Source organism: Sceloporus occidentalis, unplaced genomic scaffold (assembly GCF_023333645.1).
Source record: "Sceloporus occidentalis isolate IW3139 unplaced genomic scaffold, rSceOcc1.0.p SCAF_7, whole genome shotgun sequence".
Classification (NCBI taxonomy): domain Eukaryota; kingdom Metazoa; phylum Chordata; class Lepidosauria; order Squamata; family Phrynosomatidae; genus Sceloporus; species Sceloporus occidentalis.
Window position 1 is genome coordinate 3,431,684 of NW_028316987.1, and position 23,446 is coordinate 3,455,129.

Below are 23,446 nucleotides of genomic sequence, written 5' to 3' on the forward strand. Positions count from 1 at the left end.
TTTATTGGCATTTGCTTTGTTAATTTTTGAATGAGGGGTTGGAAATGGGGATTTCCTTTTGATAATTATTGATTGGAATGTAATCTTTTGTGTTATTCTTGTTATTATTGAATTGTTATGAAATTATTATTATTATTATTTACTATGTATTGCTATGTTATATTGTTTTGTTATTTTCATGTTAGTTATTGCTTTGTATTATCCCCACTGTTGTAAGCCGCCTGGATTCCCAGTAATTGGGCGGGATATAAATAAATCCTATTATTATTATTATTATTATTATTATTATTATTATTATTATTTTGTCCACACAACACAGGGGTACAAGCACATTAAAATTTCCATATTCAAATGTGTTCTTGTGAAGATTTGATACAGATCTTGTGACACTTCTTGTCACCAAAAAGTGAATGTACTTCCCCTTGTGCATGTGCAAAGATAACATCCAATTCTGATGGAGATACATCAAACTTACATTTAACCCTCCCATAGTTCAACTTTGTCGTCGTTGTTGTGTGCCGCCAAGTCATTTTTGGCTTATGGTGACCCAAAGACAAGCTTATCACAGGGTCTTCTTGGCAAGTTTAGAGCGGGTTTGCCATTGCTATCTCTGAGGCTGAGAGAGTGTGACTTGCCCAAGGTCATCCAGTGGATTTTTATGCTCAAGTGTAGACTTGAACCCTGATCTCCAGAGTAGTAGTCCAATGCTTAAACCAATACACTACGCTGGCTCTTTAATGACAACATTAGAGGTCTAATTTTTCCACATCATCTGTCTTTTGCAGAAAGTATAGGCAGAATGAAAGATACACTTTGATAAGATAAAGACTTCATGACTGTAATATGTGCTTGAGCTATACTTTAATATTCTAAAGCCTATACTTTTCTAATGGGCTAATTCTATGGAGCAAGAGAATCTCGTCTGCATATACAGTATTCATTTCTTTCCAGCCCCCTGGATTTTCTGAAAATTCCACACTTATTGCATTATGCTAAGAGTTCCTCATTATTTTCTGTATGGTTTTTTTTTTTAATCCTGCCTTTTTCCCTAGAAGAGAGTAATTGAGTTGAAGCAAGCAAGCCCGCAAAATGCAAACAATTTCAGAAAAGAGTTTTGGACCAATGAGAAGACTTGTTTTCCCTCATCTTGGCTTGAAACTGTATCAGGGAGAAGGAGGGAAGGAATGGTCCCTGAGCAGTGCTGGTCTTAATTCTCACTGGGGTGAATTTTAATTAAGAAGTTCAATTGCCGTGCAAAGCAAAGGACAAGCTGTTAGGCTTAACAAAGAACGCTCCCTAGACGCCTTCATAAACCACATCCATAGAAGCCACAATAAGGAGGATAACACTTACTGGAGATAAAGTTTTGAGAAGTCAATTGGGAGAGAATACTTGGAGAATGCAAGACACTGGTTGCTTCCATTAAGATAGATAGATAGATAGATAGATAGATAGATAGATAGATAAACTTGGTGCTAGCTGCTATTGAAAAAGTTGGTTCATGGTCTTTTATTTATTTAATAAGTTTTATCCCACTTTTTTTCCAGGGTGGCAAACTGTCAGCTGAGAGCAATATAAACAGATAGAATATTAGCATAATTTTAACTTCATGACCAGTATCTTTAATACTGATATATTGATGCTTTTGTATAGTTTGAATCTGTGCTGTTTTTGATGTATGGCAACCCTAAGATGAACCTATCGTAGGGTTTTCTTGGCAAGTTCTTTGGAAGGAGTTTGCCATTGCCATCCTCTGAGGCAGAGAGAGTGTGACTTGCCGAAGGACATCCAACTTTGCTGTGAAGAGTAAAGAGGACTAAATACCCTAAAGGCACCAGATCCTTTCCAATGTTGGAGGCTAAGCAGGGTCAGCCCTGGTTCATATTTGTATGAGAGACTGTCAATAAATACCAGGTGCTGTAGGCTTTATTGCAGAGGAATGAAGTATCAAAACCACCTCTGAGTATTCCTTGCTGAAGAAAACCCTATGAAAGTCATAGGGTTGCCATAAATCGACAGTTGGCTTTTCACAAGCTGGCTTTGGTCTCATTATTGGGGGAAAGGTGTGATATAAATGAACATAACAACAACAACAACAACAACAACAACAGGAAAATCTATTTAAACAATTCTCGATTAAAATCAACCAATTACTTATACAAGGTCAAAACATAACAGTATTGAACAATTCAAACATGTTAAAACAGCTTTAAAAGGCTAAAAGGTTTTTTAAAAAATTATATTTGTGCATAAAAGTAAATTAGGTCCCAAAGGCTTTAATTAAAAGTCACATCAGCAACTTGGCAGTGAAAAGAAACCAGCTCTGGTGCTAGTCAGGCCCCCAAGGGCCAGGCATTTCACAAATGGGGGGCCAATGCTGAGAAGGTGGAACAAAGAAGAGGGTCCCTCCAGCAGAACCCAGTCCTTTGGAAGGCATATACAGAGAGAGGCACTTCTTCATGTATTGAACTTTATGTTTGAATGGGTCAAAGGAGAGTTTCGTACCCTAAATTATAAAACTCCTTGGGAAACAATGGTCCGAATTTTATTGTTTAGTTCTAACAACAGTTGCGTTGTTGTTATATGCCTTCAAGTCAACTGTGATTTACGGTAGCTCTATCACAGGGTTTTCTTGACAAGATTTATTCTGAAGAGGCTTGCCATTGCCATTCTCACAGGCTGAGAGAGTGTAACTTTGCCCAAGGTCACCCAGTGGGTTTCTACAGCTGAGTAGGTATTTAAACCCTGGTCTCTGGAATACTAGTACAATAACTACACCACCCAGGCTCAAGACAACAAGAGCAGACTCGCTGAGTCAATTGCTGAATGGCAAATCAATATATATAGGTAAACTCCATTTACTTTATTTGGAATTATCAAAAGGATTCAAGTGATTAGCTTGAATTCAGAGCCTGCGTGGAAAGGCAGAAAGATATGTGTGTGTGTGTGTGGTGCATAAAGATGAGGATTGCAAGAATTTACTAGTACAAACATACTAACCTTCACACAATTTCTCCTGGGGGTAGAATTCATACCCGTGTTACTCTAGAATATCAGTATGCAAAGGGATCTTTTAGTGGCTGTGCAAGAGAAGTAGCATAAGCTTTTGTAGACTTGATCTGAGGAAGTAGACCAAGTCTATGAACATCTTTTGTTCATATGGTACAACATCATTTGTTCAGTTAGTCTCAAAAACCTATGCTACAACGCCTTTTGACAGTTAGCTTGAAAGGCACTACGAGATCCCTTTGCAACATTTTCTCCTGTTTGGGATAAAAGGAATTGAAGATTTTAGAAATATAAATGAGGAAGGAACTGAAACAGAATGATTTGTCTATTCACATATGGGGCTTTGAGTGCTTAATTCTTGAAAGTCAGGGTCCAAACCCTGTTTTCCCCCCTCAGTGCTAAGTCAGAACTCACAGCTGTTCAACTATAATAACATGGGGCAAGGACAGGTACAATCCTCTGCATAAGAACACATTTACCTAGTCCTAGGGTTTGAGAATTTTGTTTCAGTTTGTTTTTGAGGAATTTACCAAATCTACAAATTCCTTTATATTCCAGAAATGGAGTGGTTAGGAATATTCTTTGAGGTTTTCACAAATCTGAGTATGGAAGAAAGCAAAACTATTAGATTTCTCCCTCCTTAGTTGTGCCTCAGGATTAACATTGCTTAGTTCACAAGACTGGGATACACACACACACACCTATCCCATAAGGACAGTGCCATAGGAAATTGTATATGAGTGAACAGGCGTAAGGAGTCCCCATGACAAGTCTGTTTTACACCACATACTGAAGAGCATAAATAAGTAGACTTCAAGCATATGGATCTATTCCTCAAAGTCCATATTAGTGCAGTACTGTTATTAAGCCAACCAAAAATGATAAAACAAGATTTCAAGATCTCCAGATAATACCATTAGGCAAGAAGCCCCCAAAAGGTGGCCTAATGAAGGTATGATGTTGCTGTGATTTTAGGATCCCCTCTCCTTATAACCAACACAGATACCTTTGCTTTTTGTATTTTGTGGGTATTACGTAAGCGTGTTTTAACTAGAATCCGATGATCCCTCAACATGAGCCTGGAGCAAAAAGCTTATGGTTATTTGAAGAATTCTGAGGGCAGAAATCTGATCTGAGTAACAGAATTGGCCAGATCTCCCAGTCCTTTCATACAAAAAATGCTGTTCTGGTCACCCACAGCTTTCTGCATTTCAACAGAGTAATTTACAGCACAGGAGAGCCACTGTATTATGGTTAGATGACAAGGAGGCAGATACAAAGGTGCTCCCATGGACTCTTTGTTATTGCTAACTGCCATCAGGTCAACTTCAACTGATAGCTGCTTATGTCTTGCAGACTCAGGTGGCTTTCTTGATTGAGTTGCTCCATCTGGAATGCAGTCTTCCTCTTTTCCTACTGCCTTCTACCTTGCTAAGCATAATTGTCTTTTCTAGTGAGTTATGTCTTCTCATGATATGGCCAAAGCATGACAGCCTCAGTTTAGTGATCTTGGTCTCTAGGAAGAGTTCAGGTTTGATTTGCTCTAGGATCCATTTAATTATTTAACAGTCCTCTGTATCCACAGAACTCTTCTTCAGTACCACATCACAGTTCAGTTGATTCTCTTCCTATTTGCTTTCTTCACTGTCCAGCATTCACAACTACACTATACAAAGAAATGGGAAAGATGATGGCATGTACAATCCTAACATTAGGGTGCATCTACAGTGTAGAAATAGTCAAGCTTGACACCACTTTAAGTGATGTAGCTCCATCCTATGGAATCCTGGAATTTGTAGTTTTACAAGGTCTTTAATCTAGTCTGCCAAGGAGTGCTGTGCTTCACAAAACTATAAGTCTCAGGATGCTGTGGAATGGAGCCATGGCAGTTAGAGTTGTGTCAAACTGCATTATTTCCACAGTGAAGATGCACTCTTTAGTATTGAATTATATGCCTTTACACTTCAGGGCCTTGTCTAGTTCTTTCATAGCTGCCCTTCACAGTCCTCTTCTGATTTCTTGACTGTAGTCTCAATTCTGATTAACAACTGAGCTAAGATAATGGAAATCTTGAACTATTTTTGTATCTACATCATCAAGTTTAAATTTATGTAAGTCATCAGCAATCATTATTGTTTTGTTTATTTAATGTTAGCTGTAAACTTGCCTTTGCACGTTCTTCCTTGACTTTCTTCACTAACCATTCCAAGTCTTTGCTATTTTCTTCTAGTAATATGGTATCATCAGCATATCTTAAATTGTTGTTGTTCCTTCCTTCAGTTTTCACCTCTCCTTCCTCCAAGTCTATTCCTGCTTTACATATAATATGTTCAGCATACAAGTTAAACTTTTACGTTAGACTTTTAGTGTAGCATAAATACACAGTTGTGCAAGGCCAAGACCTTGAGCTTACCCATTTGGCCACAGTCAAATCAGAGCCTCACCCACCAAGTTAAAATTGAGAGAGAGGGCTAGGTTATGTGGTTGTGGAATAACTGACAGTAACTAAGGACTTCATTTACACAACCTCTCAAAAAGCTCAACCACTTGTGAAACCATATACCCTCCAACATTTCACAGATGAAAACTGGACCACATGTGGCCAAACAACATCAGATTAGGATCAAAACAGCAAAGGTTATTAATGAAGAAAATTGAAACAAGCTAAGAGAGCCTGCAGCAGTTGGATTGTGCCTAAATCTACAGGAAAGAGCAACGCTCCTCCTCTCCTCTCTAATGAGTACAAACCACTTTTGCACTTTGAACTCAGTTTATGCAATTGAAGTAAGCTGAGAACAAAGGGGGAGATGGGAGAAGAAGAGAGAAATTGGGACACTTTTAAAGCAGCTAGAAAAGTGGGAGGTCAGAAGATTAATTAGAACTGTTCCTGCCAGCCTGGGACAGTTGCAGGATGCATAACCATTTTTACATTAACATAGTGCCCTAACAGGATAACATATGTACACACAACTCATTCAAGTCTTGACATTTCCTCTACCACATCAGTATTTTTCACATCAAACAGAACATATCCATCCTCCAGAACCCCACACGCATACAGAGAGTGAATTTGCTTGATGCCGTTTAAAGTTAAGATGGGTTTATAATTGCCCCTCAAATGTTAATTTTAAAAAGTACTTTCCCTGCAACTCTTCTATCTTTCATTAACTGCTTTCCATTTATTTCCCCTTCAACTTATCCTAATATTTTAAAATGCAAAATAAAATGGTTAGTGTCTCATCATAATGCTCCCAGTTTCACTCTTCCAAGGCACCAGATCATATCTCATCTTGGAAGCTAAGCAAGTTCTACTCTGGTTAGTACTTGGATGGGGGACTGCCAACAAATACCAAGTGCAGGGAGGTTATATTTCAGAGCAAGAAACTGGTAAAACCACTTCTGAATATTCCTTGCCTAAGAAAACCCTATGAAATTCATGGAGTCATCATAAGCTGACAGGCAACACACACACACAAATCATGCTTATGTGGCATGATCCTGTTTATCTCTGGTCAAAGTCTCATGATCTTCAGTGTGGTTTCCTCCAAGATCAGCCTGCATAGGACTGCAGTGTAACAGCAGGCATGGAGAATTTGTAGTGGCACTCCAGATGCTGTTGGACTACAAGTCCCATCAGTTGTGTTGAAGCCCAACACAACCTGGATGGCCACCTTCAAAAATCTGCAGTCTAAGCCCCATTGACTTTGAGGGGACTCTTGTAGGCATGTATAAAATTTCAGTCTAAATCTGCAAGTCTAAACCAACCTGCATGTCCACACTTTTGAATACAATCAGGCTGAAGAACAACCAGAGTTGATGTTTAGACCATGAGATGTTGGTATTTGCCATGCTTCAAACTGCGGACAGATAAATATTGATTGTAAAAGCAATGCAAATGATACTGTTAACTTCTTATATTAAGCAAAACAAATGTAGTGTATTGGTAATAGATGTTTCCTGTCTTGGTAACAGAGTTACCCTAGACATAGCTCATCTTAATGGGATACGATCTGTTTTGATCTGAAGCAGACATAGTAAAAAGAACAGGAAGTCCAGTAGGCTAATGATTTAAAGCTAAACACTTGTTGTTGTTGTTGTTGTTGTTTCTGGCTCCAACCTTGCCTCCACCAAAGATGCACTAGGCAGTGGGGTCATGTGCAGGTTTTTCTTAGAAATCCCTCACTGTATCCAACATGAGTCACCCCCAAATAACTGTGCATAGGATTGCAACCTCAGGCAAGCAATTATTCTCTGCTCCCTTCTCTATCTGTACAACATCACTTTGCCTTCCTCTGTATAATGATTATTGAGTAAAAGTGTTATTAACTACTAAAGGTGTTGACTATTATGCTAAAATTATTATTAGCATGATTATCATCTCTCTTTCTCTCTGTATATATGACAAAATGCAGATCATAATCATACTAGTAGTAATAGCAGTTAGCAGTAATATTTAAGAAAGACATCTTGAACTGGATCAGATTCTTGCAGCGTATGCTTGCCAGCTTAGAAGAATCCCTATAGGAGAATACAAAGCTGGAATTCATTCTCTTACTTAACCTTGGTTTTCTAGAAGGTAAAGTAATAAGAGCTGGACCATTCTAATCCTTCGGGATATTTTTCTTGTTGAGTTCAATCTGGTTAGCTCCCAGCCTTCCCTAACCCTGCGCTCTCAGGATGGGTTGGATTGCAACTTCCACCATCCCAACCAGCATGATTGGAGATGTAGTCCTACCCCTCTGAAGGGCACCAATCTGCAGACACTTGGAAAGAGAGCTTGCAGTCTTTGGACTATTTTATTTATTTATTTATTTATTGATACATACATACATACCCCGCCTCTCCCTTTTTGAGGGACTACAACTTCCAGAATCCCCAGGCAGCATTCTTAAGAGCTTGGGGATTCCAAGGTGAGCGTATGTTGGTTTCTTTCCCTTTTTAAGATGCTAGAGAAAGAAAAGGACAGGCAAGAGAGAAATGCAAAGGGTGCAGCTTCTGACCCTCACTGCATCAGGCAATTCCAGAAAAGCTTCACCTGTTGAACTGGCCCCCATCAAAAGATGCACACACTAGCTCTGCCAAGACAAATAATAAGACTCTGACAGCCCTAAATAAACATTTATGCATATTACATGGACTGGGGGCAGTTTGCAGAGTCTTGTAAACCGAGGAGCATTTTGTAGAGAGCCGGAGACATGATCTTCTGTAAGCTTTGCTCTGAAGTAAGTTTTGGAGACAGTGCAATGTAGAAGTGGAAGAACCAACAATGGCCTGGGCTTCATCTGAGTTACATTTTGATTACAGGCCAGGGTTGGAGGAGGTTTCTGATTTGCAGAAATGCCTCCAGCCTTTTACCTGAAATCAACAACTTCAGGACTGAAGTGAAACCAAACTCCGAGGAAGGCTTGGTTATGTGTGTTTGGTACACCGAGAAGTAAATCCCACTGAACTCAGTGGGGATTATGTCTGAGTGGACATGCCTACAGAGAGCCAGTGTGGTGTAGATGTTTGAGTGTCAGACTCTGGGAGATCAGGGTTCGAATCCTGGCCATGCAAACCGATTGAGCAAGTCACACTCTCTCAGCTCCAGAGGAAGGCAATGGCAAAAACTATACCTTGCCAAGAAAACCACATGATAGGGTCGCCATAAGCCAGAAATGACTTGAAGTTACACAACAACAACAACAACAACAACAACAGACTTGCCTTGGACTGCAAAATCCCTGAAAGTAAAGCCCCACTTGAAGATATTTCTGTCCCAGGAAGAGGCTCCTATTGGCCAGGTCCAACCCTTCTTAGGATCAGAAACCAGGTTGCAAAATTGTAATCCTACCCAGTTTCTCCTACTAGTAAATTGAACAGGACACCGACTAAGAGTGCAAGGCCTCAACCCCAGCTGCATTTACACAGGAGTAAAACCTATTTCCGAGTCAACAGGGAGAAGATTCTCCCTTTGTGTGGATTTCCTGGGGAGCATTAAACACGTAGGAAGGTGGGCCTAAATGCAACGGCTGAGTTCATCCAGCGCAGGCCCATTGAATCAATGGGATTGACATCAGGGTTGAAGGCAACTGAGTTTTAAAAAAATAAATGGGTCCCTTTGGCTTCCATAAAATTAAAGCATGAGGAGAAGGGGGGAATTCATTTGGTTCAAGCTGAGAAATTGTAGTGAGTTAGGGAAAGGGTTAACAGGTGTTGGAGGTGATTTTCCCCCACACACCTCCCAAGAAAATTCATTTACAAAATACCTTCAGGGGCTTACCATTTTCGGTCAAAGCGCACATCTTACAAACTGATTTCCTTCCATTGCAATTTGTTTTTTAAAAATGTGTTTTTATAAAACAAGGAAGCGATAAATCCGATAAATCGCACTCTTTTGCACCGAAAAAGTGAGATTCAGTTCAGATTAAAATCACTCGTTGAGGTGAGATGGGAAAGTGGTATTTAATACACTACAACTTAATGTCAGGCTTTGTTAGAATCTACGTTTAATGCCTGACATACAGATAATAATAATAAAAATATGTAACAATAATAGACACTTTTTATGTAACAATAATGATAGACAGTTTATATGTAACAACAAAAATAGTAATAGTTGATATGAAACTAACAATGGATTGTTTGTATGTAATAATTATAATAGTTTATATGTAATAATAACAACAAAATAATAACAATAGCTGATATGAAACTAACATTAGATTGTTTGTATGTAATAATAATAATAATAGGGTTTATATGTAATAATAATAATAGGCAGTTTATATGCAACAACAAAAGTAACAATAGTTTATATGAAGCTAACAATATTGTTTGTATGTAATAATAATAATAACAATAGTAATAATAGACAGTTATAGACAATGGGTTGATGGGATCTTAAGTACCTGATATGAATAGTGTGATATTTACATGGGTAATTGTAGTATATGTATGGAAGGTTTTTCTATATTTGAACTTTGTTTTGAATAAAGATGCTTAATAGCAGTAGTAGTAGTAGTAGTAGTAGTAACGGCATAAGAACAAGGGGGGGCAATTCCTTTCCCTGCCATAAAAACAATCAAAGGGGCGTACAGCATATTAAAAGCATGCAATCCCATTGAATGCAATGGGATTTACTTCTCTGAGTAGAAGTGTACAGGATCACTGGGTTAATGTTTGTTGCATTTGGGATGAGACCAGTGAAGGGGAATTTCTGAGCCTTGCCATAGGGACCTGCTCAAAAGTGAACCCAATTGGTTTCAATGGGCTTTCCTTACTTACTGTGCAAAGGGCAATCCTATAGGACGCCTAGAGTGAACAGTACAATAGATGCTTTATTATTGTCTCCACATTTGGACTGACTTAGGAGTCAAATGCGCTTCGGTTCAATGCTATTTGCTCTGTTTAAACCCCAAAAGGCAAAGCCTAGTATTGGGAAGTTCTCCTGCACAAATCCTATGGAAGGGAAAAGTAACCCCTTTCCAGTGTTTCCTTCATAGGCTGGAAGGCAAGATTGTACTGAGGCTTTAATCATGGCTGCCTCCCGAGTTGGAGGAGATTAAAGTACTAAGCCCTTAAGGAATAATTTAATTCTTTCTTTTTTAGAGAACATTTCTTTAAAAGCCTGAGACGCCTGTCGCTCCGTCTGAGCTGAAGAACAATAACCTACAAGGGATCGATCTAATCGTCCTAAGAAAGGAGGAGAAGAAGAAGAAAGAGGACTCCGCACCTTGCATCTCTAGGAAAAAGAAAGCCATCAGAGTCCTCTGCAAAATGGGGGATAGGGTTGTAGGGGGATTTAAGTCAAGCTGGCTTTGGTCCTCATTGAAATAAATGGGACTTGATTTGAGATCGTGGATGACAAATCCTGGGATTTTACAACCAGCCAGGGTTTAAAATACATATATACATGTGTGTGTGTGTGTGTGTATGTATGTATAGTGTATATAAGTGTGTGTGTTATGTATGTGTGTGTGTATATATATATATATATATATATATGTATATGCATGTATTATGCATGTGTGTATATATATGTGTGTGTGTGTATGTATATGGATGTATTATGTATGTATATATATATATATATATATATATATATATTGTGTGTATATATATATATGTGTGTGTGTGTGTGTCTGTTATGTATATATGTATATATATATATGTATTTATGTGTGTGTATATATGTGTGTGTGTGTGTATATATATATATATGAACATGGATGTGTGTATATATATATATGTATGTATTATGTATGTGTGTGTGTGTGTATATATATATATAGTGTATGTGTGTATACATGTATGTATTATGTGTGTGTGATATGTATTATGGATGTGTATATTCAGTGTGTGTGTGTGTGTGTGTGTGATTCGCAGGTATATGCCCAAGGTGGTATTGTGAGGTGCATCCTAAAAACAAACGCTCTGGGCCCCACAACAATCTCCAACTCCCAGAATTCCATAGCCTTTGAGCCAGAAAAGGCTTAAAGCGGTGCCAAACCGGATTAAAAGGAGGAGCCCGGTGGCACCTTAAATGGCAGGAGCTCTTCTCCTGCCTTGATGCACTCACTCGGCAGTTGTCTTATCCGGATTTTCCTGTTTGGATGGAAAAACCAAAACCTGACCGTGGAGGGATTGCAGAGAAGGGCGATCAAAGGGAGATTCGTCGCCCAAAGCGCCGGCGGAGACCGGGCCAAAGCGGAGGGAGGAACTGATCAAGTCGGCTGCAAAGTGAACCTTAAAAACCCGGTGCCTTAATACGTTTGTTGTTCAGCCTCTGAGTTGCCACGGGGCTCTGCGAAGCCTTTGCTCTTCCGGAGGGGAAGGGAATCAGACCATACAAGTGGGCTCTTAAAACCATCTTGGAAACACAACAACACAATACCAGGCATCCCTTTTTTCCCAGTCGGGATTTGCCTTAGGGTCGCCATAAATCGAACACAACTTGGAGGCACACAACAACAACAATTTAAAAGCTCAGCTATATCCCTGAAACACAAGCCCTGAGTCCTGGGCAGATTTTTAGGGAGCTGCTATTGAGCAGAGAGGGACCTCTTTGACACAAGTAATACGCAACTAAAAACCTCACTAGACTAAACATTAGTAAAGCACAGCCTTTGACTCCAGATAAGGACTCCTGGCTGTTATAAAAACAAAGTCCTGTGCTTATTAGAAAGTATTATTATTGGCTCAATAATAATAATAATAATAATAATAATAATAATAATAATTTATATCCTGCTTCTCCAAAGACCGAAGCAGCTTACACTAAAAACATCCATACAATACAATAATACAATAATGCATATCTCCCTAACCCTCCCATCCACATCCTAAAAGCAAGTAAGTTTCTATACTTATTAGAAACTATTATTATTATTATTATTATTATTATTATTATTATTATTATTATTATTATTACGCTTCTCCAACGATGGAGGCGGCTTACACTAAAAACACCCACACAATACAATAATACAATATTGTTTCATTATATCCCAAACCCTCCCATCCACATTCTAAAAAAAAGGTCCTATGCTTATTAGAAACCATTATTATTATTATCATCATTATTGGTTTATTAGAAACTGTTAATTCTAAAAACAAGGTCCTAGGCTTATTAGAAACTATTATTATTGGCTTATTAAAAAGCGGTTATTCTAAAAACAAGGTCCTATACTTATTAGAAACTATTATTATTATTGGTTTATTAGAAACTGGTGATTCTAAAAACAAGGTCCTGCGCTTATTAGAAACTATTATTATTGGCTTCTTAGGAAACTGGCTATGCTTATTAAGAAATTGCTGTTCCTTCCAGACGCCTGTATTTGTAGCAACCCTTCTTGCAGGACGAACCTGGAAGGATCAAATACATTTCAAGGAAAGCTTGCAAGGAACTGTCAATTCGTTTGACGATTCTAATCAAAAAATGACGGTTGGTCCTCAATTGTCCACGTTTTAGACTCAGCTCCTTGTCAGCCATGAGAGTGGTTTAGATTTAAACCGAATTAAAGTGCTTTTTAAAGAAGGGAAGAAGAGATCATCTGTCAGTTATTAAGTTTAAATAGCTCAATTTGATCGGATCATTTGCATCACAGCCATTTTATAAAACGGAGGTTTTAGTAAAGGGAAGATTTAGGGAGCCATAAAACTGAGCAAAATAAACCATTAACGTCAAAATAATCTGAGTCCAATCAACTGAGAAAAAATCAATATAAAGAACTGGAGAAAGAAGGTAGGAACAGAACTGGTGAAATGATATTTAACACCCTGGAATTACAGTCCTTTTTAAGGGGAGGGGAACCAACTTTGAAAAGCCCCTGAACTTGCCTTTGGGGGAAACAGAAAACAACCGACGAAGGAGGAGGAGGAGGGTTTTTATACCTGTCAACCCTGAAGTCGCCTTTTTGTTCCGATCGCTCCCTGTCCCTGAAATCCTCCAGCCTCTTCTTCTGCTTCTTACGGTTTCTGTCTTCGCCAGGAAAAATAATAATAATAATAATAATAAAACGAGAGAGTTGACCAAATGGTTTATTATTAAAAGAGAGGGTTTTCAAAAACAGGGGCAGGGAAGTCGGAAAGTGATGTTCTGAAATCGGTGTAGACATGTATGTACAGGATCCACCCGAAAATAGCTCCACCAGGATTTTTGGTTCCTCGGTTTTCCGACTTTCTTCCAGCTGCGGAGATCCTGAGAAACCGAAGCAATTTGGCTTCGGAGTGGAGCTCTTTGCCTTGATCCGGAGCCACCAAACGAAGCGAAACGGGTGTTTTCATAAATAATAATAATAATAATAATAATAATAATTGATCCTAATTGTTTCGACTTTTTCCTCCTGCAAAACTCATCGGCTTCTAATCTTAGCGCTCCTTTTACTCACAGTCCCTCCCTCCGGCTAGTTTGTTTGTTTGTTTGTTTGTTTGTTTATTATTTACATTATAAATTTTATTTCGACCTACAAATATCGTTCAAACTGTCTTCGCTTCCATTCTTCCTCCTTCTTCCCTTTTCTTCTCTCCTTTCTCTCCTGCTTTCCTCTTCTTCATTCCATTCGCCTACCCTTCTTTCTGTTCTCTTTCTCTTCTCTCGTTCACTCACTCCCTTCCCATCTCTTTTTACCTCTGTCACTCAACCTTCTCTTACCCTCAAACGACTTTCTTTAGCCCTCTAACTTCTTTCTTAATCCCTATTATTATTATTAAACATGGGGCAGCAGGGACAACGCGAACGCTCCAGTTAAGCTCATGCATTGTCACTCCCTTTGGCAAGCCTTTTGTTGTTGTTGTTATTATTATTATTATTGATGATGATGATCATCATCATCATCATCAAACGAGGGATCAGTAGAGATGACTCGAACGAAGACCGTTTCGCGCATGGAGGATTGACAGGTCTGAAACGGAAACATAAAGGAGGAATAACCCGGTTTGGCACCGCTTTAACTCTTTGTCTGACTCTTTGCTATGGAATTCTGGGAGTTGGAGTTTGTTGTGGGCCCAGAGCGGAGCTCCGCTCCGCTCTGGGCCCACAACAAACTCCAACTCCCAGAATTCCATAGCCTTGAGCCAAAGAGTCAAAGCAGTGCCAAACCGGGTTATTTCTCCAGTGTGGATGCACCCGTCAGCTGGAGGAAGAAAGTCCTGGCGATTGAGAGCCTTGGCACTGAGTCTGCCACTGTTGCCTTCCCTAATTATCGCCTCTCCGAATTAGAACCCAGATTGTTCCAAGTCCAATTAGCTTCTGGTGCGATTAACCACACTTTGGGTAATAAATCCAGGTTGTTTTTTTCAGCCAAAGGGACCAGCTAGAGAAGCAATCTCTTCCACGGATCATCCCTCCTCCTCCTCCTCCTCCTCTTGCTGCCTCGATTGGCCTCCAAGATCATTAAGCCATCGCCTATCTGCCTTGTCGATCTTGACAGGTGCCAATTAAAGGAAAAGAAAAGTGGCTGGATATAAACAGACACCAGGAGGAAGCCATGGGGGAAATATCAGTCAGGCTGGCTTTCCACTCTTCTGAAGGAGATGCAGGGTGGGGGAGCCTTAGGGATATAGCTGGAAGGGCCAACTCTGTCCAGTCCTTTGATGATTTGTCATGGAAGGCCTCTGCACATGTTCAGAGGCACCCTCTTGCTTCTTTGGTATGGAAAACACAAGTCAGGACCAGAAGTGTGGCTGCTGGGCAGTCTCAATGAAAGCACCCCTCCCCAAAATATGAATTCTGGGGATCCTAAATGATATCTTTTTCCCTTTCAGTCCCCCAATTTTCCCTCCTCCCCAACTCTTTTTTCTTCTCCTGTTTGGTTTGTAACATCTTGCCTGATGAACAAGCCCATGGAGCCTTGCTTTGAAGCTTGCAAACAAGTACACTCGTCCCTCCATATTCACTAGGGTTAGGGGCACAAGACCCCTGTGAATATGGAAAAACAGCAAATAACAAAAACACCATGTTTTTACCTGAGAGGACACCTCTCTAGGAACCTCTAGGTCCTCCAGTGGCCAACCTCTGACAGACACCGACCACAGAACTGCAGTGGAGGAGCTACAAAAGCCTAGTAGAGTATCCTCTTTAGGAATAATCTCTAGATCTTTCCGTTTAGTTAAAGTTGACCACTGGAGGACCTAGATATTCCTAAAGAGAACATATTAATCAGATCTGCAAATATCAAAGCCGCAAATATGGAGGGATGAGTTATGCATTTCGGTTGGCCAAGAAAGGCATCACTGATGGGTTTTTGTTTGCATTTGTTAAACGGCCAACACAGCTACCCCTGAATGTTTCCAATTCCTAGCACTGCTCTAGCTTAAAAATCCAGTGGAACATTTAGAAATAAGAGTTTAGGGATCTAAGAAAAGGGGCAGGCAAAGTTACCAAAGAAGTATGGCCCAAAAATGTTGGAAAAGATGTTTCAGAGCGCTTGCGCGCTCTCTCTCTCTCTCTCTCTCTCTCTCTCTCTCTCTCTCACACACACACACACACACACACACACACACACACACCTTATAATGACTTGGTATGGAGAACACACCAGGAATGTAGCTGCTGGACAGTCCAAATGAGAGCAAATAAGAATTCTGGGAGCCCCGAATGGTCCCCCCCCCTTCCAGTCCCTCAATTTCTAGCACTCTATTCATTTAAAAACATCAGTGGATCATTTAGAAGTAGGTAACAGTTTAGCCACCTAAGAAAAGGGGGGCTGGCAAAATTACCAGGGGAATGTGAGCACAGCAAATGTAAGAGTTCTAGGTGTGGGCAATTATCAACATCTCACTTTCTGCAATGCTAGAAACTGGGGCACTGAAGGAAAATTTCCTAAGGAGGTATGCCCCCATTTTGCCTCCCACTCCCATGGTTATTATGCCCTTGGCTAGAACTAAGCAGTGGAAAGTCTCCCTTCGGATATCATCCAGATTTTAAGAACAATCCTAAAAGAACAATTTCTCTAAAATATTACAATTTTTACAAGCGAATTGGCCTTGAACAGAGCAACAGGATATGGCAGATCTCTTTGGGATTGTGTAGATTTATAGAGAGTTATCTTCACCCTACTCATTTAGTAAAAAAACACCAACCCAATGAAGTCAAATTAACTGATATTTCCCCAAAGGGTGCCTCTGAACATGTACAAAAGGCTCCATGAGTAATGTCACACCATTAAAGTAAAGCAATGTCAAACCATTAAAGTAAAGTAATGTCAAACCATTAAAGGGCTGGAGTGTGTGAGCTCTGAAACATCTCTTTCAACATTTTGGGCCATACTTCCTTGGTAACTTTGCTCTCTGAAAGGTATTTCAGTTTTTGGTGGGTTGCCTGTACAAATGGCTTTCAAACAGTTCCTTTCCTTAAGTCCAGTTTAACATGCATCACCAGGCCTTGCTGCCAAGATGACTTATACTAGTCCAATGATTGATACTAAGACAACGTCTATATGAACAGTCATTTTAACATTATAACTGGAAACGCTGTCCTCCATGAAGTCATTTTAACGTTATACCTGGAAACACTCTCCTCCATTAAGACCGTAGAGAGGGACTGGTTTGGAAAGAGACAAGTCATTGCAAACTATAGGATTGCAGAAATCCAAACTATAGGATTGCAGGAGGCCCGCTTTCCCCACTCCTAATCACATTTCATATATTCATGTATATGTTTAGTTAGCATTTCCCTTTCAGATTTTTTTGTTTTGTTTTTTAGAAAAAAATATCAAAACAAAAGAAAATGTTTTGAGTTACAACCTTCATATGTTTCCCATTTCGGAACCATCGAGTAACTTTAAACGTTTGTTTTTGTTTTTTAAAGATCAATTGCTTCTCCTAAATCCAATAATAATTTTTTCGAAACCCAGCAGGCCCCAAAACAAACAATGCGCCACGAACCAAACTCCACAGTTTGAAAAAGTCTCAAGAGACAGCTCCATTTTTCAAATAAATAAATAAATAAATAAATATCCTTTTTTGTTGGGATCACAGTTTGAAGCCAAGTTTGTTGGGGACGGCATGCAAGACAAACCTCAGAGTAGTCCATTTGCAATGCAAAGCGACCAAGAAAAATATTAATATTTCTGCACGCACATTTGAAAAATAAACAAAAGCCAAGCCGTTTTCCATTAAAAGATTCCACAGAGTTTGCCCCGATGTTTGAGAAAACATCTGGGTTTTGTCAAAATTATTTAAAATGATACCCTTTGGACAGGGGTTGCGGGGGTTGGGGTTTAGGTATCTGGCAACATGCAATACCAGAATCAATGGGGTAAGTTCCTAAACAACTTGTTTCAATGATATCCTTTGATAGTATGGCAGGGAATGATGGAGAAATGAGAGGGAAAATTGACCATCATGTCTGCTAGCAAGCAGATGGAGTCTAGGTATATAAGCAAAAGAGTTCTTCCTCCAAACCAAAATGTTAATGTACACATGTGTCCCTAACAGGACTGGATACTGGAGACAGAGAGTATTTCTCTTTAGAAGAGGACTTACTTTGGGAAGCCAATGGCAAAGAATTTACAAGTACAAGGGTGGTCCATAGATGTGGGAACAAGCATGGCATCATCGCCACCCCATGCTCTTGCGAAGAAGTTGGGAAAAGAAGTGCTTTCACAGTTGGACACTGGGACCAGGTTGAACTGGTATCATATCCCTGTTCAGCCACAACTTCTTCCCTGGATGACTTTGGGGTAGCTGCTTTATTCTCAGCCTCATCAGTTTCTCATGGTTGTTGTGAGGTGGGAGAGTATTGTAATATGAAGCTGAAGGCTTTCCTGGCCGGCGTCCATAGTTTTTTGTGGGTTTTTCAGGCTATGGGGCCATGTTCTAGAAGAGAACAAACTTTTCTAGAGGAATAAACTCTTGTAGAACATGGCCACATAGCCTGAAAAACCCACAAAAAACCCTTGTAATAACCCACATCAAGCTCATTGGGAAAGACTGGTATTCAAAGCACTTCTGGAATGAGATCTAGGATGAAGTTCTGTCTTGGAGTTGGTCACAGAAAATATCTACACTACCCTAAAGGCACCAGATCACCTCTGATCTTGGAAACTAAGCACGGATCAGCTCTTGTTAGTACCAAGTGATGTTCTGAGGAAGGAACTTGGAGTATTAATAATCTCTGAGTATTAATTGCCTAAGGAAACCTTATGAAATTCATGGAGTTGCCATAAGTCGACAGGTGTCTTGAAGGTACATACAAATGCACATGCACACACAATTATAGCTATGTGAAATCATTTTAACTGCCTTTCCTCCATCCTAAGGAATCCTGGGATTTGTAGTTTGTGGAGGAATGAGAAATCACTTCTAGAGATCTTTAGATCATTCCCTGAGCTACAGTTCACATGATACTATGATTTAACCTTCTGTCCCTCTTCTTAGGAATTGCAATTTGGAGAAATGCACTAGCAATGCCTATCAGAAAAAATCTAAGCCCCTCACCAAACTATAAATCTCATAGGATGCAGCCATGGCAACTGAAGTGGGATCAAGGCACTTCACTCATACATGCCTTGGACATGAAGAAAGGCAGTCTGCACATGGGCAATGGACAGACCACACTGGAAATAGTTAGAACTTGGTCCTAGAATATCAATCTAAGACCTACCATAAAAACTTGTTGGGTGGCTTAACCAACCTCTTCATCATGTGAGAAGCTATTTATATTGCACTAGCAACTTACAGTATAGCTTTACAGAACAATACAAGAGAGACAACAGGGCTATACCTGGAGGCACTTTCAATTTAAATGTCAAGGGGGAAAACCAGGAGGGGGAGGTGATTGTAAGCAAACACAAGTTAGAACTGGAGCTTCATGCCTGTGGAAGATGAGGACTAAGGGATGAATACAGTACTACAAAAGAATCCTGTGGCACACTACAGAGTAACAGATGTAATGAGACTAAATAATATATAAGGCACCATAAGACTAACACATGGTGACTAAGAGGTAAAAATCATCAGTGACATATCACACCTTTAAATCACTTGTCTTGCTTGTTTTACCCCCCCCCCAAGCACCCCAAACCCCAAGCCTTTCTCTGTAGCCCTTACAACTCTTTTGCAGAACAAGAAACTGAGGCCTAAAAAAGCAGATATTCTCATAGATATTCACTGAGTCAAGCCTTGTGTCTTTTCCACATTACACAGTTATAGCGCTATGGTTCCACTTTAACTGCCATAGCTGTATTTCATAGGAACCTGGGATTTGTAGTTTGGTGAAGCATTAGGATTCTCTGGCTGAGAATTTCAATAAAATTCCCTATGTAAATTGCAAGTCCTAGGGGTCCATTGGCAGTTAGAGTGGACTCAGGGCACTATAATTGTAGTAGCAGTTAAAGCGGTCTCAGATTATTTCTACAGTGTGTTTGGACCTAAGAAGTGTTATCTTATCTAATGACCATTCCCAACTTGGTCCTAAATGTGTTGGGTTACAATGGCCATCATCCCTAGGAAAGCTGGGGAAGGCACTCCAGGTTGTCAGAAGAAGGATAATGGAGCCTTTCCTCAACGGATGCTACATTGTCCCAGTTGTGTTCAAATAGCTATCCATTTCACTGCTCCAATGGGACCCCCATTTTCCAGACATGTCCACCTAACCTCTCCCCGCCAAACCACCAGTGAACACTTAAGATGTTTTGGTGTCTGTCAGGTGAGCTGCCCCCAGGGATAGGAGTTTTGGTAGCCACACCTAGGAGACTATTTCCAACTAGTGATCAGGGGGAAGAAGGTTGGACTGGGGTGTAGAGGTTTATTTCTTGGAGTGGGGAGGAAAAGAAAACAAGAAATTGCAAGAAGACATCGCCCCTGTCCTGATAGAACTATTGAGCTGAATATTATCCAGGTTGAGCCTCCCAGAAGTCTTTTGTATTTTCCCCAATTTTGAAATGTGTACACACACACACACACACATATAGAGAGAGAGAGATCTTGTAGCCCCTTTGAGACTAACTGAAATAAAGAAGTTGGCAGCATGAGCTTTCCTAGACTAAAGTCTTCTTCCTCAGATGCAGACAAAGCTCATGCTACCAACTTCTTTATTTCAGTTAGTCTCAAAGGTGCTACAGGATCTTTCTACATGTTGATTCTACAGACTAACACGGTTATGTTTTAAATTCTTGCATGTATAGAATCAGATAACATATACAGAATAAGATGGGACCCAAGTCTCAGCATAAAATTCCATATAAACATTATGCACTTAGCCTTTGATGCACAATATTTTAAATAATTGTGTGCATGAATCAAAGTTTGTGTACACTGAGCCATCAGAAAGCAGGGGTGTCACTATCTCTGCCACCCATATGGACAGTTTCAGAGTATATCAGATTTCAGAATTCAATTCCAGATAAGGGAGACTCAACCTGCAACACAACTGGAAACACACCTAAATTTATTAAATTTGACTCTCATTTGTGCAGATTTCTAGAGCCCCTAAAAAGTAATATAGATTTGTTTTCCCCTTTGTAAAAAGCCCACGATCAAAGCGCTTGTGGGAGTGTTGATTGATGCAGAAAGGAAGGCAGATATAAAGCAAGATTACAATCCTATGCAAATGTGAGAACAACCGCCATTGAACTCAGTGGTGTTTTACATCAAGAGTAAACTAGCACATCTGATAACATGTCTGAATTTGCTAAATTTACTGGTGTGAACTCAGGTTTGGCAGTCCATAATTCCACATTATTATTATTATTATGGAATTGTTGTTGTTGTTGTGTACCTTCAGATAGGTTCCGATTTGTGGTAACCCTAAGGCGACCCTATAATGCAGTTTTCTTGGCATGTTTCCTCTGAGGCTGAGAGAGTGTGACTTCCCAAGGTCACCCTGTGGGTTTCCAGGGCTGAGCCAGGATTTTCCATTTCGGTGGTGTCAAACCTCCCTTCGCGTCAATACAGTTAATAAATTCAGGTTAATAATAGTAATAATATCAATGATATGCAACTGGGAGCTGTCAAACCTGCATTTGCACCAAGAAATGTAATAAATATAGATATGTTATCAACTCTGTTGTTGTGTACTGTCAAGTCGTTTCTGACTTACGGCAACCCTAAGGGGTACCTAGACCAGGGTTTTGTGGGGCTGAGAGTATGTGACTCCCCCAAAGTCACCCAGTGGCCATGGCCAAGTGGGATTTGAACCCTGATCTCCAGTGTCACAGTCCAAGGCTCAAACCACTACACCACACTGACTCCTTTTATCAGCTATACTCAGACATAAACCAAGTTCAATTAATCATTAGACATAAATGCCATCTCCATCATCATCATCATCATCATCATCATCATCATGACACTTGGGCAAGGTTTCTATTTTACCCTTAGAGAGTGATGTGTGTGTTGCCATGGTGTGTACCCAACCAATATATGCCAACTTCCCAGCAAAACTCTTCCTCCTCCTTTTCTCGCCCCAACAACACAAACACACAACACACACATGCCAACCCACCCTGGATCTCTCTTCTTTTCTGCCACCAGTTGAGGAGAGAAGGTACTCAGGGTGACCAGTCGTCCTCCTTTTCCAGAAACATGTCCTACATTTCAAGCTTCAGTCCAGGAGGACTGTCAAAAAAGTCTCCATTTTGAGCAAGACTAAGAAGCATACACTTGCATCCAAAATCCACCCCAAATACCTTGATTGGCCCACCCAAAATGCACAAAATACATGGCATGTAGAGAGAGATCTCGCCGCACCTTTGAGACTCACTGAAAGAAAGAAAGTTGGCAGCAGGAGCTTTGGTAGATTTCAGTCTACTTCCTCAGATGCAGATTGGAGTCTAGGAAAGCTCCTGCTGCCAACTTCTTTCTTTCAGTGAGTCTCAAAGGTGCGGCGAGATCTCTCTCTACATGCCATGTATTTTGTGCATTTTGGGTGGGCCAATCAAGGTATTTTTGGTGGCTCTTTCTTCACATGGTGATCTTAGAGACTTACACAGCTACATCTTTGGGAAAGGACTTGAAGGCAGGCGACAACAACCGAGGTCACCCAAAGGGCGCCAGACGTCGGGAGAGCCTGGGAAGGCGCCTAAGACGGCCTACAAAAGAGGCTCCAATGGCGGCATACAGAGGCACCCCTCCCTTGGCCTTGTTTCTGGGGTGGGGGACCCCCAAATCCCCCCCCCAAAGGTCTTACCGTTCTCTTCCAGCCTGGTCCCAGGGTGGCCCATGGAGGGCTGCTGGTAAGGCGAATAGGAAGCCCCAATGGAGTGGTGGGGGTGGGGGTGGGGGTAGAAAGCGTGGTGGGGGCTGCCTGAAGTTACCCCGGAATAAGCCGGGTAGGCCAAGGCTCGGTTGTAGGAGGCCGAGGAGGAGGAGGAGGAGGAGGAGGAAGGCGGGAAGACGCCTCCGTCGGGCTGGAGCGGGTGCAAGGCTTGGAGGGAGTATTGTTGGGGCTGTGGCTGAGGGGCTTGGTGTTGAGGCGAAAGAGGCCCCGCAAAGTCCAAGAAGGCCCCCTTGGAGGGCTCCAGAGGCGGGGGGCTGCCCAGCAAGCTCTCGGCCAAGGAGTTCATCGTCATGCTCCCGAAAGCGAAGGCCAGCCTCGAGGAAAGGCAGCCGCATCCAGGACGCCTCTTCTTTTGGGGGTTGGTCAAACTGGGCAGGGAAGCGTCCAGCTTCACCTCAAGTGGGCTTGGAGAGCCTCGTTTTGCTGAAGGCGGGTTCCAACAATCGGTCCAACCATTGCGAGAGGCACACTGTCTCAGCCTCAGAGGGTCCTCCTCAGAGCCTCCTTGGTCCCTTCTTTCAGGGACAGAGAAGGAGAAAGAAGCCCCACACTCTTCCTTCAGCGCCTCCTTTTGCGCAGGAAAGAGGAGGAGGAGGAGAGGGGCAGCAAGGCGCCTGAGGGGAGTTCCCTGCTTGCCTTCTCTTCCCCCCCCCCCCCGACATTCATTACCCCCCTCCCTCCATGCCCTCTTTCATCTCCCCGAGCCCCGCCCCTCTCCGCCTCCCATTGGTCCAT

At 41.0% G+C, this 23,446-nt stretch overlaps 1 protein-coding gene across 1 annotated transcript in view; it reads right to left on the reverse strand.

Annotated features, from left to right (window-relative positions):
* The window catches only part of DLX4 (distal-less homeobox 4), a 35,506-nt gene extending 12,503 nt beyond the window's left edge, over positions 1–23,003 (reverse strand). Inside the window, exon 1 of the mRNA XM_089531152.1 lies at positions 22,622–23,003. Within this exon, the coding sequence (XP_089387278.1) occupies positions 22,622–23,003 (382 nt within the window). The remainder of the gene's footprint in view (positions 1–22,621) is intronic.
* Positions 23,004–23,446: the final 443 nt, after the last annotated feature.